Genomic DNA, 27,961 nt, shown 5'->3' on the forward strand with positions numbered 1-27,961 from the left:
GAGGGGCGCGCGCGCGTGCGCGGCGGGCCAATGAGGGGAGCGTGCGCGTGCGCGGGGCGGGCCGGCGCTGGGCGCGCGTCGCGGGCTGAGGCGGAGGGACGGGGCAAGATGGCGGCGCCCGTCCTGCTGCGGGTGTCGGTGCCGCGCTGGGAGCGGGTGGCGCGGTCCGCCGTGTGCGCCGCCGGCATCCTGCTCTCCCTGTACGCCTGCCACCTGGAGCGCGAAAAGGGCCGCGACAGCCACTACCAGGCCCTGTGCGACCTCAGCGAGCGGGTGCGCTGCTCCGCCGCCATCACCTCCAGGTGAGGCGCGGGTGGGAGCCGCCGCCGCCCCCGCGGGGGGAAGGGGCTGAGGGCTGCGGGGAGCGGTGGGGACGGGAGCCGGAAGCGCTGCCTCCGGTTCTCGGGGGGGCCCGGGGCGGTGCTCGAAGGGGCTGCGGGCCGGGCGGGGGCACGGAGGGGTCGGGGCAGTCTGGGGCGGGGGTCAGCGCTCCCGGTTTGGGGCAGCCCCATCGCTGCAGGGCCGCTGTGGGAGCGGGGTTTTTCGGGATCACTGCGGGCTGGAGGGTGAGGCACCCGCAATTGCTGTGTTGTAATCAATGGTAATTAGGTGGAGTGACAGGCGTTTTAGTGGTAAAGGCTCCTTAGAGTGAAGTGCTGTCGCTGTGAGTAGTGGTTATGGATAACATAAACAAGTCCAGTTGCAGGTGGTGTGCTTTGTTAGTTTTAATTGCAGTATTTGTATTGCGTTTTCACTGGGATGTCTCCTGGCAGCACAGGAGATGCTTTTGTGATACAGAGGAAGTGCTTCATTCAAGGGAGGCTTGGATGCCTCTGCAGCAAAAGCCCAGTCCAAATCCTGACTTACTTTGCAGACATCCAGCCAGTTTAGCAGTTGTTTTCTAAAGGCCAAGGGCTCTTATTTCTGTTAGGAGAGTCAGTGTATAAATTTGGTTATTGAGCAAGTCTATGTATTGAATATTTTTTTTTTTTTAAGGAGAATTTTGTTATTATCATGTTAGTGTCTTCAGCTGAATGAGTACTTGAGATTTACTTTTTCCCCCTCTCACTGCAACCTGTGCAAAAGCTGTAACAGTTTTTATAGAGGTACTTGCTGTATCATCATAACAAGGCAGTTTGAGAGAATGTTCCCATACTCTGGCTGTGAAATTGTTGAGGCAAAACATCCAGGGAACTCTTATTCTTAAAACCTCTTCTGTGCTGATAGAAGTGGGATTATGTGACAGAGATCTGTATCTCTGGCCACCTGATATTGTGATTGAGTGAAGGCTTTAACTCTGCTTTTCTGTCTGTCTCAGGTCATCTTTAGTTTGTGAAGGTGCTTGTTCATATCTCTGGTTGGGGAGTGTCCTGAAATGCAAAGTTTGGATCTAACTAGGGAGGAGACTTCAATAAACTCACCAGATAAATTAAAATGGTATAAATTAAATTGTGCTTAGACTATTGAGATTAAACCATGTGAGTCTTATGAGTAATTTAACTTTGATTACACATACAGGGGTAAAAAGAGAACAACAGAGATTTAAGTATTGAGTAGCCTGGTTTTGTATAGAATTGGTCCTCCAACAGCTTTTTGATGTTGCACAGATGCTGCTGTTGTGACAGGGAACTTGATGTCACAGTTTCGACCTGTGTTTACTGAAGGCTGGGGAGAAGGAAATCACCTAAAGATATAATTGGAATTATTTCTAATTATGGAATCATGCTCAGTAATTGCAGCATTCATTAGCAATGCTGCAGCTGACACGTTGAGTAAGACCTGGAAATCCTTTACTGTAGGAATTCTATATGATAATGTGAAGAGTTAGGGATAAAATGCACTAAAATCTCCCAGCAGTTGCTAGGAGAATCATGCCTGGAGTGAAGCATTGCAAATGCCAGGAGAGCTCGTGATCATTGGAGCAGGTGGTAAAAGGAGTTTGTGGAAAAGGAACGTGCAAGTTCTGTTCAGTGAAGCCATATTTGGAGAAGAATTTGCTTTCCAGGCTGTGCAGGACACAGAGGGGGAGTTTTGCTTTAAAAGTAAGGCCGGAGGGCAAGGCATTAAACTTGGAAATAAATTAATCTTATTTTCCATGTTGCCACAGCTCCCCATCCATCATTCTCTCTCACTTTCTCCAAGTGAATGTTCTTTGTTCCCACATCTCCAAAGTTTCTCAGGAACTTGATTTCTGAAAGGAACTTGTAACCACACTTTAGATTCCACTGGGGTAGTAGAGTTTCAATCTTGTGTTCCAGCTTTTTCAGATTTAACTTTCACTTTTCTTTGCTCATTAAGCTGTCACACTGACAATCAGAAATTAATTGATTAGCTAATTATTACAGTTAACTCTGCAGAGTTAACTGGGTGAGAAACTTCTGTTTCTACCTTGGCTTTTAGATGGTTCATTGGATTGTGTGACTTTTTATTTAAGCTGGATTTGCTGATGGAATTGGAATGTTACAATCTTCACATCTTGAGTTTTGACTCCAAGAGTGGGCTGAACTTTAAAAAGCACTTAATGCTGGTAGGATTAATTTTAAATGCATAGAATAATTAGAATAAATCCATTTATTCCTTCCTGAGCTGACTTTCTGGTATTTTGGGCGGAGTTTTTTTCACCAGCTGTTGGTATTTCCAAGTCTTGCTTTTAAGCCAGATCTGGGATTGGCACAAAAAGAAGAACAGAAATGTAAAGACTGCCAGCATGCAGAGGGAGGAGCACAGAAAGTCTCCTATCAGAGCCTGACTCATGCAGAAGATTATGTTGGAGAGATACCTTCCCAGTATCCCTTACCCAAAACATGAATGGTCAGCATATTTCAAGTTTTTATCAAGGAGAAAGTTCATGAAATAGTTTAAAAATAAAAACTGTTAAGGAGTGGCTAATAAGGGCAGGTGTTAGGGCAATACCTAACATTTCCTTTGGCAGTGGCTGCATTTATTTGAAATTAATTGCTGTTTATATTTGAGAATAATTAAGTGGCAAGAATGGCTTTATTTATAATGAAACAGACTAATAGCAGTTCCTGAAAAATATTTTTGGTCTTGCTGTAGTTTCACAGAGGGAATTAAAGTAATAAAACACATTTCAAGTCATACAGGTCATGCTACAGCTTGAAATAAAATGTGACCTTTAAGTAGTAATGCAGAGACCCAGAGCCTTTGGCTTTGGTCTTTTGCATGCTCTGAGAGCTTTTGGGGTCTTCTAATACATTTCTGCTTTCTGTCTTGGTGAATTGGAGGTTCCTGCAGGGCAAATTAGTGGTTTTGAAGGAGGTTTTGTAGCCTGGCATGCATTAATTAATGCTGTACCCACTGTGACAGAGCCTCAAGACAGCAGCACAGACGAGCAAAGGGCACGTGTCGTGTGTATCTGTAGCAATATTTGCAGCTGCGTCAGTGAAGAGGTTTGGCAATAGTCAGTATTGATCTTTAGCTGATTGTTGAAGTAGTTCTAGAGTCAAAATAGCATTTTGAGAATCTGGATGGAATTGATATTTTAGGAATTCCCTGTTGTGAACTTTATGCTCGTGGGCAAGGTCTTGGATTGGTGTCTTGTGTTTGAGGCACTCTGAAAAGTTCTGAAGAAGTCTGATGTGACAGAATGGTTTGGGTTGGGAGGGACCTTCAAGTTCATCTTGTTCCAGCTCCCGTGCCATGGGCAGGGACACCTTCCTCAAGACCAAGCTGCCTGTCCACCTTGTGTTTTCTAGTGGATGCACCAAAATACTCACCTGGTAGTTCCTGAAAATGCCTGTTACATTTGGTGTGTGTTGTGGGCAGGTCTGAAAGGGTGGCCTGTGACAGGTGTAGCATTATTGTGTGGTTCTGCTCACATTCAGAAATCACTTTAAACAGTGAATTTACACCTCTCGTGTTCTGTTTGCTTGCTTTGCCGTCAGAGCTGTGGAGATTGTGCTGGTGTAGAGCTCATTCCTCTGCAGAGTGGGTGTGAATTGCTCTAAGAACTGCGGATAAAACTGCCCCGTGCTGGTTTTTCACAGAGCACACCTTGCTAGAACTGTTCTGGTGCATCTTTATCAAGTTGACAAGAACAACCCCATTGTCCAAGGAAATGGCACATGGAGAAAACTTCCCAGACCTCCCTAACCTGATGTTTAACCAGGTTCCCACTGAGCTCTGTTGTGGAGCAGTTCTGTAAACTTGTCTGTCAAGTTTGCTTAATTCCAGGTGAAGAACACTATGTAGCAGTCATCATTTATATTAATAATAATAAATTCCTGATATCCCAGGATTTTTTTTATTGCTGTACCTGCAGATAAATATTCAGGTATGTTTGAGGTTTTCAGCTGCCAGTGTTAGTGACTGATACAAGGTGTTAGGAGGTGTAACAGGGCTTCTTCAGTGATTCTGGATTCACTGGGTTTGCTGTCTGAGGGAAGCTTGGAAGATCTCTGGTTTGGAATTGGGCAGGGAGAAATTGGAGGAGACAAATTCAGCGCCACAGGGGAAGGGAGGGAGACCCACAGTCACTCCTCTGCTGAAGGGAAACCCTGCCCTGGGAGCCAAGGTTCTCTGTCCCTTGTCCCCAGCTGGGCTGGCACTGTGCAAACAGGAGCCAGGACTGGCACAGCATGGGGAGGCAGGGAGCAGAGGCTTAGGGTGTGGGCAGGGAGGATTCAGAGCTTATTCCATGTGCAGCAGAGGGAAGGTGTTTCAGGAATGCTGGTAGAAACCAGCTTTGAGTTTTAAAGTTGCTCTTAAAGCGGCAGAAGCTGATAACTCAAGTGGGGTTTTTTTCCCCATCTTTCTAGTAGAAATTGGATGATTTAATACTGCTACAACCCTTAGTGACTGAGGCACATCTTTTACAATACACAGCAGTGCCCTTGCTATGGGAATCTTATTTTCCATCCTTACAGTGCTCACACAAACATGTTTATTTTTGCTTTTCATATATATATAATTTCCAGCTTGTCTGGAATTCGCAATAGGGCTAAGAATTCTTTTGCCTGGTGCAAAGTAAATTTAACAAAGTGCCTTTAATTCAAACTTGGGCTTCCTTTATGGTAGCTTAATAGAAAAGATTATGTAGAAGGAATCAGTGCTGTTGGCTTGTAGCTTGAATAGCCAGTACCTCTGTAAATGCTGCTATGAAATAATTATCCACTGTCTGCTTAAGATTTTGCTGATCTAGACACAGATTTTTCACAGACTGTTTCTGAAGTAGAGCTGGAGGATATATAGAACAAAATCTCATTTGGTTATGCTAAATACTGCTGATAGATTTCAACGTGAAATTAAGTGTATCAACATTTTGGAGCACTCCTGGCAGATTTACAAATGGCAATTTTTAATCTTCTTTCTTGTGGCTTCTAATTGAAGGCTTTTATTTCATTTATTAAAACTGTTTGAATGGCCTTGAAACCATCAATTAGGTTTAATCCAAAATCCTCTAGTGAAGCTGGAAAGAAGTTGCAACCAAAGTTTCTTAACATGCTCCAGATCCTTTGACCTTTATATGAGCTTTTCACTGAAAGCAGGGTGTGAGCTCTGCTCCCCTCTGAGAACTTTCACTCTGGTCCAGAACTTATCTCAGGAGTCCAGTGGTGCTTAAGGAAATGTGCCCATCACTTGTCAAGTGAAGCCTTTTTTTTCTTTTTAGAAAATCAGATTTATTGTTTCCTTGGGGTTACAAAGTGGTAAGGGGTTCTTGCTGTTGATAACAAAATAATGCTCATGGGATGATAAATAATCCTGAAATGAGAGGCTTTTAGTAACCTCCTGCTACCCAAAAAAACCCCCTAACTTGAGTTCTTTTCTTGCAGTTTTCTGAGTACAGAATTTTTAAAATTGTTTGCCCTTTTCATTGCACCAAACCCAACACCTGAGAGAGAGAATTGTGTTGGCAAAGCTGCTGCTGCACAAATGCAGAGATGTTGGATCAGACATGCCTTCGAATAATCTGGTTCCCTGAAGGATTTGATTGAATTTTCTAACATTCCTTAAGGACACTGGAATGTGACCTGGGAATTGTGTGCTTTGTTCAAGGCATCTGCTGCTGGGCCTGCCCTCATCCAGTACAGTTCTTTCCATGTTCAAATGAATTTCCAGGGGTTAGTTCAGTTCTGGGCATAAAAACTAAGGGGGTTACCAGGTGAAATTGAGGGGATGTGGTTCTGGTCATCACCAGGGGTGGTTGTTGAGGTCAAAAGTGCTCACAAAGCATCTGGTCCATCCTGGAAGGCTTCAGGGGTGGCTGCCAAGTGTTGGTGCAGGTGAAACCCCAGTTCAGAAGTTTAAGCTGATCCTTAGTGGGAGGCCAAGGAAAGCATCTCGGGGAATGATGTCTATGGCAAAACTGTTTAAAACATCTGCAGGTAACTGTCAGAGCTGGGGCTTGGCTACAAAAACACTCCAGCATTTCTTACCGGGACTGCATGGGACCCTAATCCAGCTCCTGGCTAAATAGACACGTTTTGTTTTGTTTGTTTGACTTGGTGTGTTTGGCAGGCTTGGAATTCTGCTGCTTTTTGAGCCAATGCTGATAACTCATAGCTTTTAACTTGTTAAACTGGAAGGTTGTTTGCTTGTCTTCTAAAATACTTGAGATGCTGGGGGACTAAATGAGGTTCTTGGGTTCCCTTTTAGCATTTTCTCTGCTAAATTATGCTAAAATGTTTCAAGTGTGTCCCCTAATATGCTGCTCTGGAACACAGAGGATGTTCATAATTGTGCAAAAGAGTTTTAAATTATTTAAAAGTGTAAGATTTTATTGGAGGTCTGTCACTTGTGGATTACAGTGACCTCAGTTCTTTTATTCTTCCTGTTAAGAAGTAGCAATTGCACACAAATACTGCTTTAAACTTCTAAAAATGCAACAGTGCTGAGCTTTGAGAAGTACCTCAAACCAAAAGGGGCATTGTTTAGAGGGTGGATAATAACTTAAAATAAGATAGTGCACATTGGACTGAAAATCACTGTAGTGCTCCATTTTAGATGTTGGGAAAGTAGATGAAACACTTTATTTCTTGAATCATTATTTAACTTTTTAAAGAACATTCAGAGTTGTACATGCAGATAGGGAGGGAAATTAAGTTACAAAGATGTCTTAAAGGTCTGTTCCTTGTAGTTAGTTCAGATTGCTTTTTATTTTTTAATAGGAGTGAAACTTGGGTGTGGTGAAAGTGGGTTTGGCTCATGTGTTTGTCAGAGTGCTCTGAGTCACCTCGAGTGACTTCGACCTGGATCTCAGCGCGGAACTCCTGATCCTCAGGGATGGGAGCCACCAGTCAGTACCAGGAAAAACTTGGTGAAATTGGGCTGTGCTTTTATCTTGCTGTGCAAGCAGCTCTGTAATTACTGCAGGTCGTTTTGTTTAGCATTCTGTATCCAAAAAAAAATTGATGCGAGTTAATAACACTTCTTGTAAATTAGGTTTTTTTGTAAAAGGCAGATTACATGAAAGACTTCTGTGTTTATTTTTTGAAGCTTATCGTGCTGTTAGGACTTTATTCTTGCTATTTGTTTGCCATATTATTTTAGACTTTCAAAGTTCTCATAAATCAGGCAATTCACACCTGAGTTGGGTGTGAAAAGGCACATTATCTACTCACTGTTTATCCTTCCTCCACTTGCAAAAGTTCCTGGTTCATTGTGGGTTTTACAACCTTAATAAAATTAGGACACGATTTAGACTTTTCAGTAGGGAAATGAGATGGGAAAGGGAGTATACAAAGTAAATATATCAAGTTTAAATACTTTGCTTTTCAGTTTGATGCAGAACACTTGCTCCCACTCCAAACCTTATAAGGCTGGGGAAAAGTGCTCCATGTTAAACCCCAAGCTGCTTAGCTGTCTCCAAGTGTGTGGAATAAGATGTGAGATTAGACCTGGACTGCATGGGCTGAAATTTAATACTTGATGTCCTCAAAGCTGCTACAAGGCCAACAAGACACTTAATGAACTCTTGCATGTGGAAAAAGCTTTCCCTGTGCTCTGACCTTGCAGCTCTGCACAGATCACTCCGGGACTCTGACTCTCAGGAAGGGCTGGAACTCGTTATCCTTCCACCAGCAACATTTTATTCTCTTGCAGAATAACTGCAGGGTCAGCTTCTGTAAAAGGAAATTTCTGATATTTTAAGCTCGAGTTTGCTCTCAGACACCACAGGATGTGCTGAGCATCAGAGGTGAGAGCACTCACACAGGGGAGGGATTCAGCATCCCGCAGTTATTTGGAGTTAGGATGATGCTGAACCTTTGCACAGTTTGGGTTGTGCAGGAAAGCCTGAGTGTGTTCAAATCACTTTAATGTCACCCTGCAAAGAATTCTCACTTGGAGACCAGAACAAGAAACTGAACCTGTGGATGGCAAGCTGAAGCATCTGTAAATGTAGTAATACAGAAAAATAAATATAGACTATTAAATGTAAAAATGATAATTCCTTTAATATATCTGTGTGGCTCTTTAATTTGGCCTTTGCAAATTGGACAGCACAAGACAATTGTTGCATGTGCTGTGACCATCTTATCAAAGGAAGGCTAAAAAATTAACAGTTCTCACTTAAAATCCAGATAGCATTCAAGGTGTGGGAGGAAAATTTGTCATAACTGAGATTCTTTGTAATTCTTTGTAATCCCATAGCCTCAGAGTTGTCCTGGGATGAGAGCAGGGAGCCAGGCAGTTCTGCACTGCTCTTCCCTGCAACTCCATGTCTGGCAGCTCTGGGATGCTGAGACTCTGTCCCTTGGAAAAGCACTGTCTGTGCTGCCTTGAAGCTTAATTTTGTCACAGAAGTTCCACTTTTAAAAGATTTGAGACCAAACTAGCTGAAAGTATGTTTAATTTTTGACTGTTTATACAGTAAATCTGCTTTCTAGGAATTGGGACCTGCTGGGTTTCTTGGGGAGAAGAGCACAAGAGTATTAATAGTGAATTCAGACTTAGTCTGCAATTAAAATTATGAGTTTAAATGCGTTTAGCACAGATGGCTGTGAGACTAGAAAGTATTTTGGAGATGATATTAAATTGTCCTTATTGCAGTACCTCTTTCTGTGAGAAGACTGCTTTGTGATGTGGTGGTGGCAGGTCCCAGGTGTAGTGAGTTACATCAGCAACCTTCCTGCCACGTGCAGGGACAAACCTGAGCAGTATCTTGGTCCAGCAGGGCCACTGCCTCTAGGACAAGAAACTTCCTGAAAACTGCATTTTCCTTGGAGTTTTCTGCTGCAGCAGAATGAGGAATGGCACTTTTTACCTTGCTCAGTTAACCTGGTTAATGTGAAGCAATTGTGTGGTGCTTGGCTTGGTGCTCCAAAAATCTGCTGGCAGATATTCCAATGTGCTCTTGTGAGTTAAATTACCTGTTAACTGGAGTAGTAAAATAACTTCATCTTTTCAAGTAACACTAATAAATAGGGTCGTCACTTTGCTTTTACAAATAATGGCATGATCTGCCTTGGGGCATCGAATTAATGGTTTCTGGCACAAATACATTTGCTAATTTAATCTTTCATCCTCCTTCCTCCAGCAGCAGTTTTGTAGGGCTTGTGCTGCTTTCTGCCTTATCACTAGAAAGTTGAAAGTCACTTTGTGGTGGATTCAGGTGTTGGTTCAAAGTGTCACAGTGTGCAAGAGCTCCAACAAACGAGGGCTGGGGATCTTGTGATGGTGCCATCCTCAGCTTGTGTGCTTGACAGATTTGGGTTCCTCCTGAGCTGTTAGACTGAGGAGCAGCTGAGATACAAATTTATGTCCTGATTCTCCTGCTCTGATCCAGCGAGGTGAGCTCTGGCAGAGCTGGAACAAATCCTTACCACTTGTACCATCTTCCCTTGGCTTTGTAGTGACCTTGTGTCCAATTTACTGTGATGCAGAGAGCTGCTAAAGCTGTCAGTGGGGGAAGGAGGTGTTTATTTGACAAAACAGCTCCAAACTACAGCCCTGGGAAGCAGAGGTGCTGTTCAGTGAAATTGCAGCTGTGTGAACTCGGTAGTTCTTGGTGCGTCAAACAGCTTTATTCAGCAAGGTGTGGGATAAAGCTGTGCCCAGTGCTCCCCCTGTTGCAAGCTGCTTGGTTTTCCAGAATTCCACACAGCTCATGGCAGGATGCGTGTCCTTTGCTTTTCCCAGCAGCTCTGAACTGAAAATCTTGTGTAAAACAATAGGTGCCCAAATAAGAGTTAATGAGTTTCCCTGTTTTACAGATGGGGTCGAGGATTCGGTCTCTTGGGTTCCATCTTTGGAAAGGACAGTGCAATAAATCAGTCAAACAGTGTTTTTGGCCTCGTGTTTTATATACTACAAATGCTACTTGGTAAGTATTCTTTCACTTCAGAGCCTAAAGTATAAAGCAGGGCTGTGGTGATGAAGGAGGAGAGCAATATGCATTGCACAATCTGCAAGAAAGCAGATAAATGCTTCCAATTTTATATCTTGGGTTTTTTTAGCACCACTCTAATGATACATGAGTCCAAAGGGCTTAAAAACCCAACTGATATCAAGAATAATTGCATTTTCTCCTGATATGCTATTAATATTTCAAGTGTGAAGACAGTTTCTGTGCTGGTATTTTCACTCCAGTATATTTGGCATTGGATTGCATGGTGGAAAAGAGAGGGAATAAAAATGGAATGAGCAGGTTTTGCAGGAGTAATGGAGAGAGCAGGCAAAAAAGTGCATGAAATGTAATGTATATCTATTTATTGGTAACTCTCTGGTTTGCTATAAAGTTGTTAATCTCGACAGAAATAACTTGACCAATAATTTTCCTATAACTCAGGAATATGAGGATGGTTCATACTACACACACTCCTTATCACAGGGCTGTCGGACAGAGCCTTAGATGCTCCCCTCCAAATATCCACTTCTCAACTGTGGTGTTTTAAACAGAGTTCTGTGTAACTGTTGCTGAGTGGCTGAGTTTGAATTCAGTTTTGCTCTGTGTGGAGAGGCATGAGTAACTTTCTCTCTCTTGTTGCAGGTATGACAGCAAGTGCAGTAGCAGCTCTAATCCTCATGACATCCTCCATAGTGTCTGTAGTAGGGTCACTGTACTTGGCATACATTCTGTACTTCGTGCTGAAGGAATTTTGCATTGTCTGCGTGCTCACATATTTGCTGAACTTCATTCTCTTTATCATCAACTACAAACGACTAGTTTATTTGAACGAGGCCTGGAAGAGGCAACTCCAACCCAAACAGGAATAACCCCTGTTGGAACTTTTGACTGACAGTCTGAAGACCCAACTTCCATTAAGTTTATTTTGCAGTAATTTTTTTATTCTCCATATCAGACACTTCCACCTCCCCCCCACCCCCCCCGAGAATCATAACGGAAATTTTGAATTATAAATTTCAAGGGGCCCCCAGATAATTTCTCTGTGCTAATCTTCAGTTTAAATGTGGTTATGAAAGAAAGCTCTATAACAATCAAAGACAAGCTTTAACTTTACTTTGAAGGAGTTTTAGCCACAGCAAAACCTAGACTCTCTCTCTCTCTCTTCCCCTTCCACTTGTGAAGTGGGTAACACTTGCTATAAAATATCCTGTATATAAATTCAGGTATAACAAGATGTGATCATGAAATGAAATACTCTAGACTAGCATCACCATATTTAATGTTGCCATGTTTACAGTATGTGTATTTTTTTTTTCTTTTTTTCTTTTTTTTCTTTTTTCTTTTTTTTTAGCTGATGGACTTAGATTTGACTAGGACTTATGCTGTAAATAAAATTAGAACTCTTGGTTTCATCCCTGGAGAACTCACTGTCCCATGGGTTTGGTTAGGAGCTGTCAGAGGGTTCAGCTCGGAGTCGACTGAAACGAGGGAAGAAGTGACCTCTAAAGAACATGGAGTTGCTGCTCTCACTGTTGTGCTTTCACAAGAATGATGCTTGGGGTTGGTTCCATTTTTTCTTGGTTTTTTTTTCCTTTTTTTTTTTTTTTTTTTTTGTCTCCAGTAACAAAAATGGAATTAAAGCTGAAACCTGAAGTATGTTGATTAAACGACAACCTCATTAATTTCTGTACAGAACGAAAATAGCTTCATGTGGTCAATGAAAAGCTGATTTGCAGGTTGGGGGTTGGTGTATTAAGTGTTCTTTGAAAGGACTCCATTTCCATGCAGAGCTGTTTCATTTTAAGCTGTGGTCAGCCAGCCAGTGTTACTAATGTTTGATGTTCTATGAATGCTGCAGTAATTGCAATTTGCAGTGGAAACCACTGAGTGAGCAGGATAACCAAGCAGTGCACTGAAAAAGCAGTTCCTTAATTGATCTTGGTCAGGATCTTTGGTTTGTGCTATATTGGGAAATGAACTTTAGGCCTGACACACACACATAAGATCTCTTGGAAGGGCAACCTGTTTAATGGGATAAGTAAGTCAATGTGCTCCTGAAAATGAAATGTGATATAGTGCTATCATTGCTCTTTCTAAGAACTAATGGGGGGGGGGGGGAAATTAAATTGCAGATTTAAACAAAAGGAACAAAATTGTACACGTTGTTTCTGCACTCAGTATTCTAAGGCTGAATGTTAAAAGTGCCTTCTGTCTTCAAATCTTAAACCAAATACTTTGTGTTGAACTTGGCAGGCAGAAGTGTCCTTGCTTTAAAAATGAACAAACAAAATTCCCAGCAAACTTGCTGGGGATAGAAGAGTATTAAGAGATCTGGTTTTAGTTTTTAGACTGAGGAGTGGTAGCAGTATTGTTTTCAGTTTAATTTAAAAGGTCGATGTGATTTGGAAAATGAAATACTTGTGTTTCAGACTGTGTGACACTGAGATGTGTGGGTTCAGCTACTTTCTGTAATTGGTGCTGTGCTGCTTCTTGCCCTTGTCAGTTCGAAATATGAAGAATTCCAACTGCATACCCATTTATTTAAAGAACTAATTTAACTACTTTTAGCATTTTCTTTCTCAAACATGAATGTCAGAGAGACACTTCCATTGTAAGTGGATTTTAAACACTAAGGAGAAACTCGACTGTGAAACGAGCAGTGTTTCCGTAGAGCAAAGCAAGTTTTGAGATTGAATTCACAAAAACAATATTTCAATTACTACTGAAGCAATTCTCTGGTTTGTACCAAGGATGTAGGTGGAAACTGCTTTTCTGTATAGAGTTCTGTGGTATGAGTAACATCTGTTGCATGTAACACTAAATGATTTGTCCCTCGTCTGACAGTTTTAGCCAACAATTCATTAAATGAGTTTTGTATTGACAAGAGTATAGTTAAAGCTTGTCTTGCTGTTTAGTTCTGTCTCTCAAATGCCTTCTGCTTTGATATCAAGGGGAATGAATGACGTTGAATTGGTCCCTCAAGGCTTGGCTTTGTTCTCTCCCAAGCCTTGAGGCAGTATCAGTGTTTAATGTGTTGTATAGATTTTATTTTGATGCATTCCTGTGATCTACACTAAAGGCATCTTTTTTTTCATCTGAGGAAGAGGTGAACATGTGCTGCCTGAAAGTTGCTCCTATCTCAGAGCAAGCAGCCATGGAGACAAGTCTAATCCGTGAGTACTTGGTCCAATTTTTGGGAAAAAAAGAGGAAAAAAAGCCCCATCAGCTGAAAGTATTGGTGTTGACTTAACTTCACTGTGTCTTGTGCTTGTTTGTGTGGGCATAGTCTGTTCATTCAGTTTTAGTAAAAATGTTTAGGGCCAGATTTTCAGCAGTGGTGTCTGCAGTCCTTGTTTGTGTGCACGTAGGGATCAAATGGAGCTGGAGCTCGGGCTCTGGGAGAATTTGCAGCTACACTTGTGCACGAACTTGCAAATCTGATCCTTAATTGCAAACTCTCTTGTCTCGTGTGCTTTCCTTGCAGTTACTTTTTACTGGAAGTGATTTGCTAGAAATGGCCCTGATTTCTTCTATTTCTCTCTTGTGCTTCAGAAATGCAGTTGGCCTGAATAAAGGGCAGAATAATCTTAGCAGGAGAAATTTGGACCTTTCTGCTTCCAGTTCTTTGGACTCTTTCCTTGTTGCTCCCAATGATAGAAACAGCATCTTTCTTCCAGTAAAATGGGTTGTGATGTAAATCAGGAGTGCAGCTGTGCCCCCCTGCCTATCCCAGCCAAAACGTGGTGGCAAATGTGTGCTTGATCCTGGTTTCACCCTTACAAATCCAAAGGCAAATCCTAAAAATTCTCAAGGATGGGTTTGGGTAAAGGCAGGTAAATGGTACTTGGGCTGGCAGTGGACAGGGGGGTGTTACAGAGATCCTCCTTGGGGTTTCAACACTCACTAGAATGGAGGGGATAAAATTCACAGTATCCAAACAGTGGTTCTGAATTTGGGCTCTTCCTGTCCCTCTTTGGCTCTCTCAGAATCCCAGAATTCCCTTGGGATCACAGAATATTCTGAGTTGGAAGTTCCATGGCGAGGGGCGGACTGGAAAGGCAAAAAAACCCTCATCCCAAAACCTGCTTAGGAATTAAACATTCCTGAAATCCTCTTACTGTAAGGTACTTGCTACTCTTTAAGGCCAACAAAGCATTTGAGTCTCATGGAGGAAATGAATATTCTTGGAAGTTTCTTCCTGTAAAACATTCCTGACCACCTTCGAGATCTGAAGTGATAACAAATCTCTGGTGAGGAGGTTTCTGAATGCTGTAGTTTGCATTTATCTGCTGCTGTACAGAGTCTCTCAGTTGTTCCAGGAGGTTGGTGAGGTGCTTCAGGCAGCACTCTGCTCCTAATTTATGTGGGCTAAAGTCAGAGATTGGCTGGCTTTGGTTCTGCCAATGTTGTTTAAACTGGTCTAGAAAAGATGAAGTATTCTGTTACCATACAACTGTATTAAGCATGGCCTAAATATTAGGTGTTTGTTCTGTATAGTATGTTCCATCAACTATTTATTCCCAGTGCTTTAAACTCCAAACACCCATTTAAAATGCAGTCATTGGGCAGATGCTCCTTTTCTCAATACAGGCTGAGAGATTCTCTATTGGAGGTTTAGGATACAATTTTGCTAACAGGTAAAAAAAACATGTAAATATGTACGAATTCTATTTGTTGCACATAACTTTTTTGGTATAAAAAACAAAACAAAACAACAAAAATAAATGTAGGAATTACCTGTGGATGTCTTGCTGCAATCATTCTTATGCTGCATTCATGCAGTCCAAACATAAGAGCTTGAATGAACCCAACCAGAGGCCTTTTTGGACTCAGTCTGAGCCTTAGAAACTGTTTTTAATGTCAGTACTGTAATTCTGTTTCTAGAAATCGTACTAAGTCGTGTGGTTTTTTTCCCCAAGACATTGTGTGTGCTTAGCAGTAGAACAGTTAAAGCACTTGATCCCCCCCAGGTCCCAGTTTTCCCAGTAGAATTCCTGCAGCTTTGTGTCTGGCTGAGCGTTGTGTGTAAAGGCTGAGCAGCATTGACTTGAGGCTTTCACTGTTTACAGTTCTTTAAGCAAAAAAGATCCCCCAGCATTGTGATTTTTATCACTTTCTGCTTTATTGGGTCTGTGGGGCCACTCAAAGCCAGTCCCACAGACCACAAAATACCTGGGAACTGCTGGATGTGTCCCTGGATTTGGGGAGGGAGCTGCTGTGCAGGGTTGGGTTTGTGATTGCACTGAGCTGTTGAGAACAAGCAGGAATTAACCCTCCAATGTGTGCTCAGATTTTGGGGGGCTGAGCTGAGCCCTGGTTTGTAAGGAGTGAACAATGTCAAATCCTCATCTGCGTTTTGGTCAGGTCTGTTGAATTTGGGGAAGAAAATGAGTTTTTAAAGGATGATGTCTAGAGATGGAGAAGTTGAAATGACTTTCAAACACTGCTAGTGGGCTTAAATATGGTAATTGTTTACACCATGGTGTGTTTGAACAAGTGTCTTTTAACTGTGCATAGAGTTTTATATTCTGGGGGTTTAGTTCTAGAGAAAATCTAGGCCTAGCACAGTGTGAGGAATTCTGTAGTGTGTTCTTTCTTTTCCCTTCAAAAGACAAGAAAAATTGTTGTGGAGTCTGCAGTGAACATCTGTGTCCTTATTTTGCTGGGGCAGGGTGGAAGGTGGTGTTGGTTCCTTGGTCTACCACCTCTAAAGGGAACAGAATTTGGCCACCACACAACAGAAAAGCAAATATTTTCTTTATATGGTCAGATTTTGGTCACTTCCCTGAGACACTCACACCAGAGCCAGCTGCACAACAGGGAGTCATGGCAACAGTTTCACCCAGAATTTGTGAATTGCAGTAATCAAACTCCATGATTTTAACTTGCCAAATGCATTGGGCAGCCTCTGATTTTGTTGCTCTGCTCCTCGAGATGGCTGCTTTTGGGACATCACTGGCAAGTTTGCAGACTAAATATTCTGAGTTTTTCTATGTGGTGGTGTGATCCCTGACAGTCTAAAGCCTGTTTTTTAGCCTGGCCTGATGCTGGTGTGCAGCCCTAAAGGGACATCACTGAAGCAGCACCTGAATCTACACCTGGCCCTACCCCAGAGGGCTTCAGGCCACTCTCTGAAAGGTTCAGAGCAGAATTTCCCTCTGGGCTGCTCTTCCTGTGGTGACATTTAATATGAAGGAAGCCCTTCCACGCTGGAAGGGCTCTGACAGTGGCACTGTTAGGCACAGTTCATGTCTAATAGTGGCAGTTTTGGTACTGTAAAATAAATAGATTTAAAGCTGAGTTGATGTAGTCCCTCCCTCTCTAACATATCCCACCTTGCTGCTGGAATAGGAATTCCAAACTGTGTGTTGGAGTATGTTGGGTGGTTCATGCCCTTCCTGCCTGCTGGGAATGCTCAGGATTTCTCACACACCCATCCTGTCAGGCCAGAGCAGCTGCACAAACTGTGCTCCTCTGCAATCCTGTGCACAGTTTGCTGGGATCTCAGTAGTGTTAACTGTTAGGGGAGTTTAACTGGAAAACCTCATCTGCATTAGTGGGATGTGATGTTCATTTAGAGTAACTTAGATTTTTAAGTTCAGTATTGATTTGTATCATGTAATATTTGTAATTTTTTTGCCATAAACAGATACCTCAGTCAGGATCTCTTAACTTCAGCTCCTTGAAAGTGAGTATTTGTTTTCCTACCTGGAAACAGGAAGCCTACAGACATGGCTGAGCAGAGGGAACAAAAGTTTCTGATCTGCTTTGCATCACAGTAACTTCTTCAGGTGGACTAGAAATCGCATTGGACTTGCAAGACTTGAGTCAGGCATAAAACTTATTTAAACAGAAATTTAATAACAAGTTCAACATAATCCTTGTTTTCATTTTAGAAAGAGGGAATGTGATGTTATTACAGGAGGAAGACAGCTTGATTCATTTGCAATCTTCCAGTATCTGTCTCTAAGAACAAATGCAGCTGCTTTGGGCTGGCGTTGGCGGGTGAAGATTCCTTTCTTGTTCCCCAAAACTCGTGTGGTCCCTGCAGAGAGGTTATAAAATAAAGCAAATACATAAAATGAGCTCTTTCAGGCCCTGCTCTGAGCTGTTACAATGTAGGCACTAAATCAGGCCAGGTGGGAGAGACCTATGCACTTTCTTTCCACACAGTCAGGTACAACAGGGAGCCTTGGCAGGATTCATGGATGTGACAGAGCAATCCAGCTGCAATTCCTTGTATTTACAGTTGGTGAGCTGTGACACTTAACTGGGGTGTGCCCATTGATCAGTACTGTATCTACAATAGATTGGCTCCACCTTCAGATTGGATGGAGGAAATGGTGATGACTATTTACTGTCCTTTGTCGTGTCTAGATCCTTTTCCTGCCTGTTTTAATTTTCATAGGAGAGTAGAAAAAAGGATTGAAACAAGTAGAGAGACTGGAACTGCATCTGTGTGTAACCTTGTCTACATTTTCTCAGTCCTGTTTGAAGCTGATGCTGCTTTTCTGACCACTGCCATCACTGAGCTTTCTAATACCTGTCCTGGTGCTCTGCAGAGTATTTTAGTGGTGTTGCTTCCTAACACTGCTCACCACCCCAACTCACTGCAGGTGGCACAAACAGAACAGGTTCCTTCCCAGATCTGAGTTGGGATTGTTGAATTTCTGTGTGACTGCACTGTAAATTAAGGAATTTCCCTTCCTTTGTGACTGCACTTAGCTATTAATAATGGGTGGAGTGTCATGGTAAGACAGCTGTGTGCCAGTGTGGCATCTGCTCCTCTACCAAGTTAATTTAGGTTATTTAAGGTGCTCTGTTCCCAGGGCAGTTGTAGGTGACACAAGAAGCAAGTGAGATGTCCCTAACCACTGACTGAAGCTCTGAATTGAGGGTGGCAATCTGGGTCTCTCACAAGTTTCCCTTGTGCATTGTCTCATGTTCCTGGGAGCATCTCTGAGGTGGGACAGGCAGGAGAAAAGGATGAACTCAGTACAGACAGGACCTTCTCTCTTGGCTCTGGTCATGCTGGATTTTGTGACAAAACCAGCTGTGCTCTGTCCTGGTAAACAGAGGGCCTTTTATCCTACCCTCCAGCACAATATTTGTGTGGCATAAACCACTAAACTCCCAGGGAGGATGGAGAGTTGTGTAGAATATAAAAAAAAGCTTACCTTGACTGGTCATGAAATCAGCAAAATTCCAGATGAGCTCCCCAATCACGTACTCCTTCCTCTTCTTGTCAAACACTGCGTGGTACTCCCTGAGCATGGCCTTCTGGTACTCCTCAGTGAACATCAGGGGGGGATCCTACAGCCAGGGACAACAGGATGAGGGGACAGTTAATCCCAGCAAAGGCATTCCCACTTACTGAGAAACTATTCCTGAAGAGAAACTCTCTGGTTGCTTGGTCTTCTGATTGCTGCTGCATTAACAGTGGCTGTTGTGACAATTAGCAAACACAAAATTCCAGGTATTCCCAGGGGGAATTCCTGTGGTGGCCTTTGCCACAAAGGGACAGGAGTGCCTCCCCCTCCTGCACGGGACAGCACCACAAACATCCATTCTCCAGGGTTTGCTTTCATTGAAGCATCTCCTACCACTGCCAAAGGACAGATTTTGGAGTCCTCTTTAGGTAGGCAAAGTTCACTGATTTTGGTGGAGCAGGGTCACAATCCTGGAGCCTTTTGGACACTCCCAGCTGAAGCATCTCACAACAAAGCCAGGCCCAGTGGTGCCACCCTCTCTCAGTTAAATTTTGTTGCCCTCTAAGAGCTTTTTCCATTTGGGGAACACCACAACACTCACGCTATGAAGTCCAGGCACTGAGTCTGCTCCATATTCACTCTGGATAATGGGTTTTTGGTAGGTTTTATACCAGTTCTCAAACTGGGCTGTGAGTTGGAGTGGAATCACTTCCAGGTGGCCTGGGTCGTGATACCAGGAGAAGTAGCTGTTCACACAAATCACATCCACGTAGGGAGCCTGCAGGACACAAGGTGAGAGTGTTTTGGCATAGACTTCAACCTTCTCTTGCAAACTTAAATCCTCCTTTGGGTTCATTTAATGGAATCCAGGTTTATTACACGTAGAATGAAGTGTTTCCCCCATCACTCAGACCCTCCAAACATCATATCTTCCCCAGAAAAAAAAAAGCAGGATAAATTTAATAAGCTAACAACATTAAGTTGGCATTTTCCTTACAGATTAGGAAGTCACAGCAAAGAGTTAGACAAGATCAACACATTTCATTCTCAGGTTTGTTAGAAGTTTTTTTGTTTCCAAGATGTCTCTGGCTTGCTGGTACATTTAGATGTACTTTTTTTTTTTTTTTTTGAGTATTGGAATGTGATTATCAAGTGAGTGGTCAAATATTTTGACTAGCAACTAAATTTTGTGCATCAATGGTGCAATACTAAGACTAAAGCATTCTGCAAGTTATTTGCCATTTCTACCACATGGACAGTGTGATAAAAGGGCACAAAGCCCCCTCAAGATAAAGTGATGTTGTATGTAACTTGTTCAATGTTCTCTTAACATGTTTTGTAATAAAAAGAAAAAAAAAAAGTTCTAATATCACATCAGTGTATGAGACATCTGTTCTTTGGGTTGGTTTGCCTGTGCTGCTCGAGTTGGGCAGAGTGGGAATGGGGTATCCAAAAGCAGATTCCTGCTGGGCTCCTTCAAATTTAAGGCCATCAGAGGTTTTGGGGGAGGAAAAACCTCAAGAGTTGCAGCCATTCCTGCTAATTAGAGGACAGTTTAGAAGAAAGCCAAAGTATAACCTGGAGCAGGGATGTGTGGTAGCACCAACTCACCTCCTAGAAGTGATTATTGTACAGTAGTGCCCAGGATCTACCCTGGAAACAAATACAGGTGTTAAAAATCCTTGGTCCAGGCTATGAAAGGCCCAGAAATCCAAGGAAAGTGCCTTTTGGTTATTTAGACAGCTCTAAGGCTTTTAATTATGGAGCTGGAGGAGCTTTTAGATTATTGGACACAAACAGACATCTGCCAAAGAAGATCTACAGCAGTTTAAGGCAGGAATTAAAGCAAAGCTTCCTTCCTTTAGACTTCCACAAGGGTTGTGAGCATTTTAAAGAGGTTTAAGCTTTGGCTTAATTGCAAGTGAAAATTCTGAGCATTAGTAAACACAATCAATGGCATAACAAAGCATGGCAATATTAATGGAATCCAGGGGCATAATCCTGCACACAAAGAATTGTTCTCTCTTATAGACCCTTTTTGTTTTTTCAGCTGGACTACAACTACAGGATAAGGTGATTTTTACTAGAAACAAAAATGTAACTTTTCTTTTGTCTTTCCCTGCTAAATATCTCCATTAAATTTAGGGAGGTGCAGGGAAAGGAATATAAAACAAGTGACAAGAGGAGGAAATTTAATGTATGAGTTTTAAAAAACAAAAAGCTAGAAAATAAAGCAAACTTACACCATGATCAAGAGCGTAATTAGCATCTGTCACAAAGGTGACTGGTCTGGAGGGGTCGAGAGCTTTAGTGTGAGCTATCACTGTCCTGTTTGCAAACAGTAAAGCAAGAGTTCAACAACAGCATGGAGAAGCACAGCCCCCTCTCCCCAGGCTCTCTATCCTTCCACCCCCCCAGACAGAGCTGATTTTGATTTAGCAGACAGTGTTTGAATTAAAGAGAGTATCTGTCACCAAGCGGTTGCTATGCCACCTGATAAAAGAGCAGAGTGGAAGCACACCAAGCACAGGCACATCCGTTTGTTGGTGGTGCCAGCAGCTTAGACGTTGAAGGGACAGCTGAGTTTGAGGACAAAACTGTGAAAGGGACAATAGGAAGTTTCTGAACAACTCCTGGGATGCATTCCTGAGGCCCTGTGGCACAGCAGGCAGAGGTTGGATGGTTTTGAGGAAGCCCTGAGTGAGAGAGATGGGACAGAATGGGAGAGTCAAGCTCTTGACATTACAGGAGGGTGCTGGAACATTCTGAAGAATGAAACTTCACAGTTGTCAATGCACCTACAGCTCCCAGGGACAGCCTGCTGCCCGTTACAGAGCTGCCTCTGGGCTATCCAAAGCTTAAATCTCTTGAGAAACAAAACCAAGAGGTCTGCAGGGACTCAAAGCAGTAGCTTTGAAGTGAGGAGCCACAGAACAAATAAGCAGCTTTAACTGCAGAACCTTGTCTTCAGAATGAAAGGCCAGTTATTTTACAGCTTTGCTGTGATTCTCAAAGGATTCAGCACTCATCTTCCAGTGGTAACAAGGAATATCCTGTTCCCACCAGGTCTGATTTTGCTTAGCTCAAGAAGAGCTGCTCAAACCAAGTGGACTCCTGGTGATTTTGTGGAGTCTTAGTGTTCAAAACCAACAGGTCTGAGACAGTTGAGCAGTTCTGAGCATCAGTTCGACACATGCAGGAGTTACATTTCAGTTTGCATCTGCAGGTACAGTGCCAGGGTTCCCAAAAAATGCCTTCCCCCCCTTTATTACTTCTCTGTGCCATCCCAAAGGAAGAAGAGGAATCATGTGCCACGAGATGACGAGCAGATGCCCTTACTTGAAATAGTGAGCGGCTGGGGGCAGCTCCGACGCCGGCTCATTGGCCACTGACCACATCACCACTGAGGGCCTGTTCTTATCCCTGCGGATCAGCTCCTCCATCACAGCCAGGTGATGCTGCAGGGACTTGTTCCCAAAGCTCTCACTGGAAGACAGAAGGAGGTGAGGGTGTAAAATCCATCCCATCTGCCTTGCCCTGTGCAAACTCAGCCTCTGGGCAGAGCAGAGCCTTGATGCTGAAGATGGCTTCTGCCCTATTTCCCCAAAGTTTGCTGCACAGTTCAGGGCCGTGGTTTGGGCTCGTTAATGGAGCCATGTGGCAAAATGCCCTCTGGTTGCCCAACATCACAAGGCACTGGTGGCGCAACTGGGAGATTTCCAAACAGAGCAAAGTACTCTCATTATCGGGACAACGGGTGGGACACTCTGGGGACAAAAGTGTAAAAAGGGTAATGGGACACTTGGAAACAGCTCAGAGAGGAGCAGATGAGCGAGGGGCAGGGTGTGCTGGGCAGTTCTTACAGCAGTTTGATGCCCACCCCCGGGCTCTCGTCGATGACCACGATGCCGTAGGCATCACACAGGTCCATGATCTCCTCGGCGTAGGGGTAGTGGCTGGTGCGGAATGAGTTGGCCCCCAGCCAGCGCAGCAAGTTGAAGTCCTTTACAATCAGGGGCCAGTCAAGGCCTTTGCCACGGATCTGGGGGGAGAGAGGAATCACCCTTTGTGAACACGGCTTCCCTGCTTGATCCAGCCCAAGCCCCGGAGCTGCCTGAGGCCGGTGCTGCCCAGGGTGGGGAACCCAACAGCCACTGTCACAGTCAGAGGGGTTTGGGTTGGAGGGGACCTTAAAGCTCATCTCATTCCACCCCCTGGCGTGGGCAAGGACACCTTCCACAGTCCCAGGTTGCTCCAAGCCCCGTCCAACCTGGCCTTGGGCACTTCCAGGGATGGGGCAGCCACAGCTTCTTTGGGTGACCTGTGCCAGGGCCACCCCACCCTCACAGCAGACTGACTGTCAGCATGTCTGGCTGGAAGCTGTGGCTGGGAGATGCTTCAGTGTCTCCACCAGCACACCCATGTACCCTGAGGGATGTCAGGACCATGGCAGCACTGGGCATGGTGTCCCCTTAGCGCTTAGCCTGGGAGGAGAGTGTGAGGAACAACCCCTTGGAGAGGGGAGGGGAGGCAGTGCAGGTGCCACCTCAGCAGTGTGAGCTGAGGTGTCACTGGGTGTCCCTGCCATGGGTGCCACACTTACATCTGCATCCTCGTGCTTGTTGACCCCATGGAAGTAGAAGGGCCTGCCATTGATGAGGAACTGGGTGCTGGTGACGTGGACGGTGCGGATGCCGACCGGGAGCGTGTACACGTCCTCCAGCAGCGCCTCACCCACCTGTGCCTGCATCTTCACCTGCATGTCCAGGGAGGAATGGAAGGGATCCTCATGAGGATGCCCAGTGCTCCCTCCCCTATCTGTGAGGGAGATTTTGGCCCCACATCCCCTTCCTAGCCCTGCCTCAGCGCACAGCCTGTCCCTCACTGCTGCTGCTCGGCAGGGAGACAGGTATGACTAAACAAAAAATAGAAATCCAAGCTGTGGAAGTTGAAGGATAAAGAATGGGCCCCTGCATGACCCTTTTGGCACTTGCTCATCCCAGGAGTTTCAGTGTCTTTTCCCCATGGCATCACCACAGGCCATTTCTGTGCCCTGCACCTTGATGCCAGGCAATGACTGACATATCACCTGCCCCCAGGTGTGAACCTGAGCCCCTGGAAACTCCGAGCAGCTCATCCTCCCCGATTCCTCCACCTGAACATCGCTACTGATCCTTAACTCTCAAAGAATCTCCCAGGCTCCAGCTGTTGAACTCATCATCTCCTCAGAGGGGATGGACTGGACAGTGTGAAGGGCCAGCACCTCAGAGCACACTCCAGGAATGCCCTTCTCTCTCCCAGACCCTTCAGTTCAGCAGCCAGGAAGCTGCCAAAGCTTGATTTGATTACTGCCTAATTAGCGGTGCCACTCTGGTCACACGCACAGGACCCGTGAGAGGAGAGGACAGAGGATGGGCCATATGGCAGTGCCTTAACCCTATTAAACACACACCCACAGAGGAGGAAATGCCACTTTACCTCTAAGGAGTACAGGTATCCAGGGTTCTCGTGCATCAGGTAGGGCCACCAGAGGTTTGGGTTGAGGACTTTGAGCTCTCCCACTGGGCCATCACCTGTAGCAACCACTTTCCCCTCTTGGTCACGCAAACTCAGCGACAAGGAATTGGCTGTGCTGCCAACCACTGACACCTGATACTGCACCATGGCTGGCCCAGAGGAAACCAAAGACAATCAGGCTCAAGAAAAAGCCACTAGAAAACAAACTCAATCAAACTTGTGCAGGATTTTTCCCCCCTTGTCACCTCCATCTGGAGTCTGAGGGAGCTGCTGTAATTGCTCTGGACCTACCAACACTGTCTGATGAAGTGGTTGTCACAGTGATGTCATCTATGTAGGCAGCAGGAGTGGTGTAAAGCACAACTGGGCGGTGGATTCCGGCATAATTAAAGAAATCAAACCTGATGTTCTGCACAAAATAGTTCTTGGGGTACCTGAGTGAGTGAGACAGGAGAAATGGCTGCATTACACTTCATTGCACAGCTGAAGGCAGCATGTGGATGCTGGCAGTGCAAAATAATCATGTAAAATAGTCTTTACAACAGGCTGGATCTGTATCTCAGCTGCTACACTGAAGGGTTCTGCAGCTGACAAACATCTGATGCCCCAAGATTTTGATCCTTCAGGAGAGCTGGTGCTTGCAGCTTCCAGCTGAATCCAAGTTCCTCAAACCTGCCCTTCATTCAACTTGACAGATCATCCAACCTGAGCTCCCTGTGCACAGAACAGATGCAATTCCTCACCACACCAAAGCTTAAACTCCTCGTTGCTCTTTTCACCATAAAGTCGACCCCATGAAGAGTTTTATGAACCAGCAGCTGAATAAACTCCTCTCCCACCCCTGGGATCAGCCCAGCAGTAAAACACCCAGCAGCTCACCTTGTTTTGTCAGTCATGTACTGGATGGAGCCTGGGGGCAGCGTGTGGGGGGTCAGGGTGTTGTTGAGAGCGACAGTGATGCGGCAGAGGGTTCCTGGGCTGCCCTGCACCACGCTGCTGATGTCAGCCTCAAAGGGCAGGTGCCCCCCTTCGTGCTCCACCACCTGCACCCCATTCACCCACTGCAAGGAAAGACCCCAAAAAATGGTTTATTGGGATTTGTGGCGAGCAGAGCACAGAGAAGGGAAGCCCAGTTACAAGGAACACCCGGGCTCTTGATCCTCGAAGGGTCTTTGAGGGATCTCCCTTTGCTGGGAGCTAGGTCTGGCTCACATAAAGTGTCACAGAGGGACACAGTTTGGGGCAGATCCATTAATCGGGAAATGTTCAGTTACTAATCCCGAAATTGCAGGATCAGAGAAGAGAAATTGGAATTCATTCTTGCTGGGGGAAAACAGGTTAAGAAAACAGCAAAGAGCTGCAAAATCGAGGCAGGGACGCATTTGCTGAACAAACCATAAAACTGACTTTAGTCCAGCCTAATTTTGGAAGCACGGGGCCAATCCCCCCCAGGCACCTACCACGATGGAGTAGTAATGGGCACTTCCAAAGCGCAGCACCACCCTGGGGGCGGGATCACCCTGCAGCCAGCGCAGGGGGAGCAGCACCTCCTTCTCGTACCACACCCAGCCGATGTAATTCTCCAGGCTGGGGTCCTGGGTGATGTCGTTGAAGCTGGCAGGCACTGGCATGTCAATCACAGGGCCACTCTGGCAGGAGTTGCATGGAAAAGGAAGGAACAGAGCGTTTAAAAAGAAGATTTTTACTGCTGGAGGTGTCCCCTTCCAGTGACAGCTTTACAATCCCTTTGCCAAGGGGAAATACGTGGGAAAAGCTGTTTAAAAACTGGTGGCATCTCCCAAAGCTCCTATACAAGCCCTAATTAGCACCAGGCACAGGAACCTGCCTGCTCCTACAGGAGGGAGCTGCTCCTTTCTTTTCCTCTCCTGCTGTGCAATGAAATGCTTTCATTAACGGCTCTGGCATCATGGAATCAGAGAAGTGAGGGGAAAAAACCCCAAGCCCAGGTTGTTGTTTCAGCTGGGAATTTTCTCCTGAGCAATGTGGGGTTTGTGGTGCTGTTTGCTAAGAGCTGTAGTAAAAGGGTAGCAACAGTAGTGGATATTTTGGGCAGGAATGGATACTTTAGGATATTTTTCTCCCTGTGGAGACTGTTTAGGATGAGTTCAGCCTTTCTCACCACCTGAAAGCAAGAAATTCCTTGGGATTACAACAGAATCCATTCAGTTGCTTATTCCAATATAAAGATTAGAGGGAGGTAGTGTCACAGGACATTGAATATTGAGGAATCCAGATGCTGTTGCCAAACAGAGCTGCTCATTTTCAGCACTTTCTGCACTCGGGATGTTGCACAAAGGAGTTCTGCAGCTTCTCCTTTCCTGAGGAAGCCTCAGGAAACAGAATGAGGAAGGTCTGGGCACCCAGGGTGGGTATCATGTGCATGGCTGACTCAGCACTGGCACTGCAGAGAGCTCAGTGCCCTCGTCACAAGATCCTAGTGGGGAAATCCTTGGATTGGGAAAAGGATTTTCTAGTATTTGATGCAGGACAACCCTTGCCTAGGCTGGCCAGGAGCTGGGTACCCTTCAGGGAGATTCTCTGAGGTCTAAAGCAGGTTGAGCACACTCATCTAAGTTTCCCTTTGGTATTTCAGGATTTCTCTCCTTTGGCAAAACTTCCAGCAGCACAGTGACCTTCAGCTCTTCTCTCCTTCCACAGTTCAGCAACAAAATCGGCCAAAAGGCTAAAAATAGAAATAATGAACGACTTATCCATTTTACACATAAAATTCATAACTCTTTTCTCTCAGGTAATGTAGCTAATTTCCAGGCAGCTCTCAGTCACACCAAAACTTGTCAGCCAGCACTCTGAAACTTTGGAATAAACAGTTCCCAGTGCCTTTTCCAGGCACGTTTTTGCTGATTCTGTGCTGCTGGAAGCTCCCCGCTGTGCAAGGCTCCGGCAGCACCTGGAGGTGAATGGGGTTCACTCAAACGCTGTCTGCCTTTGGAGCAGCACCGGCGGGATCATCAGGGGGATCATCAGGAGCTGCTAATTAGGAACTGCCTCAAGAATAACCTGGGCACAGCCATCACCATGGGGCAAAGGGCAGCGGCCCCGCCAGCCCGGTGGGGAAGGGAGGCAGGGAGAGAGGAAGAAAGGAGCGGTGCCCCCGCAGCGGGCCGGAGCCCGGTTCGGAGGGGGAAAAGCGCACCCTGTGCCCGGCGATGGGCAGCGCCCGCCCCGCTCCCCGCTACCTGCCGGAGCGGCCGCCGGTACCAGCGCTGCGCGAAGCCGGCGTCCCTGCCCGGAGACAGATCGGCGCGGAAGCTCCAGAGGCCGCCGAGCTCCCTGCGCTCGCGGGATGGGGTGTCCCGGGGCTGCAGCATCCCGGCGGGACCCGCCGCCAGCCCCGGGAGGAACAGCAGCGGCAGCAGCAGCGGGCACAGCCCGGCCCCGCGACCCCCACACGCCGCCACCGCCATCTTGGCTGTGGGCAGGGCCCGCTGAGGGCGGGGAGGGGCCGGGGCCGCGGCTGAGGGGCGGGACCGGAGCTGAGGGGCGGGACCGGAGCTGAGGGGCGGGACCGGGGCTGAGGAGGGGGAACGGAGCTGAGGGGCGGGACCGGAGCTGAGGAGGGGGAACGGAGCTGAGGGACGGGACCGGAGCTGAGGAGGGGGAACCGGGGCTGAGGGGCGGAACCGGGGCTGAGGGGCGGGACCGGGGCTGAGGAGGGGGAACCGGGGCTGAGGGACGGAACCGGGGCTGAGGGGCGGGACCGGGGCTGAGGAGGGGGAACCGGGGCTGAGGGACGGAACCGGAGCTGAGGAGCGGGCTCAGAGGTAGAAGCCGATCCCGGTGCAGGTCCCGATCCCTGTCACGGTCCCGGTCCCCGTCCTGCCCGGGCGGGATGAGCTGCCGCAGAGGGTGTCAGGGATCAGGTTCTGTCCCACGGTCACCTCCGGAC

General features: G+C 45.6%; 2 protein-coding genes across 2 annotated transcripts; one reads left to right on the forward strand and one right to left on the reverse strand.

Annotated features, from left to right (window-relative positions):
* The first annotated feature begins 68 nt into the window (after nucleotides 1–68).
* Nucleotides 69–19,888, forward strand: VKORC1L1 (vitamin K epoxide reductase complex subunit 1 like 1). Its single transcript, XM_039562965.1, has 3 exons — nucleotides 69–302; nucleotides 10,173–10,282; nucleotides 10,949–19,888. The coding sequence occupies exons 1-3, from the start codon at nucleotides 109–111 to the stop codon at nucleotides 11,173–11,175; spliced, it is 531 nt and encodes a 176-aa protein (XP_039418899.1). The 5' UTR covers nucleotides 69–108; the 3' UTR covers nucleotides 11,176–19,888.
* GUSB (glucuronidase beta) lies at nucleotides 17,148–27,510 on the reverse strand. Its single transcript, XM_039562960.1, has 12 exons — nucleotides 27,252–27,510; nucleotides 25,494–25,682; nucleotides 24,913–25,094; nucleotides 24,325–24,467; nucleotides 23,995–24,182; nucleotides 23,120–23,272; nucleotides 22,380–22,558; nucleotides 21,856–22,002; nucleotides 20,760–20,844; nucleotides 19,118–19,294; nucleotides 18,484–18,619; nucleotides 17,148–17,351 (listed from the first exon to the last, which is right to left on the reverse strand). The coding sequence occupies exons 1-12, from the start codon at nucleotides 27,477–27,479 to the stop codon at nucleotides 17,194–17,196; spliced, it is 1,965 nt and encodes a 654-aa protein (XP_039418894.1). The 5' UTR covers nucleotides 27,480–27,510; the 3' UTR covers nucleotides 17,148–17,193.
* Between the last annotated feature and the right edge of the window lie 451 nt (nucleotides 27,511–27,961).

The sequence above is a fragment of the Corvus cornix genome, chromosome 19, assembly GCF_000738735.6.
Source record: "Corvus cornix cornix isolate S_Up_H32 chromosome 19, ASM73873v5, whole genome shotgun sequence".
Taxonomy (NCBI): domain Eukaryota; kingdom Metazoa; phylum Chordata; class Aves; order Passeriformes; family Corvidae; genus Corvus; species Corvus cornix.

Excerpts from the sequence above, each read along its gene's own strand:
- VKORC1L1 (XM_039562965.1), top strand. The coding sequence starts at position 109 with ATGGCGGCGCCCGTCCTGCTGCGGGTGTCGGTGCCGCGCTGGGAGCGG. Across the intron at positions 303-10,172 it reads TCCGCCGCCATCACCTCCAG|ATGGGGTCGAGGATTCGGTC; the intron begins GTGAGGCGCGGG and ends CCTGTTTTACAG. Across the intron at positions 10,283-10,948 it reads TATACTACAAATGCTACTTG|GTATGACAGCAAGTGCAGTA; the intron begins GTAAGTATTCTT and ends CTCTTGTTGCAG.
- GUSB (XM_039562960.1), bottom strand. The coding sequence starts at position 27,479 with ATGGCGGTGGCGGCGTGTGGGGGTCGCGGGGCCGGGCTGTGCCCGCTG. Across the intron at positions 25,683-27,251 it reads ACCGGCGGCCGCTCCGGCAG|AGTGGCCCTGTGATTGACAT; the intron begins GTAGCGGGGAGC and ends AACTCCTGCCAG. Across the intron at positions 25,095-25,493 it reads CCCATTACTACTCCATCGTG|TGGGTGAATGGGGTGCAGGT; the intron begins GTAGGTGCCTGG and ends CTTTCCTTGCAG.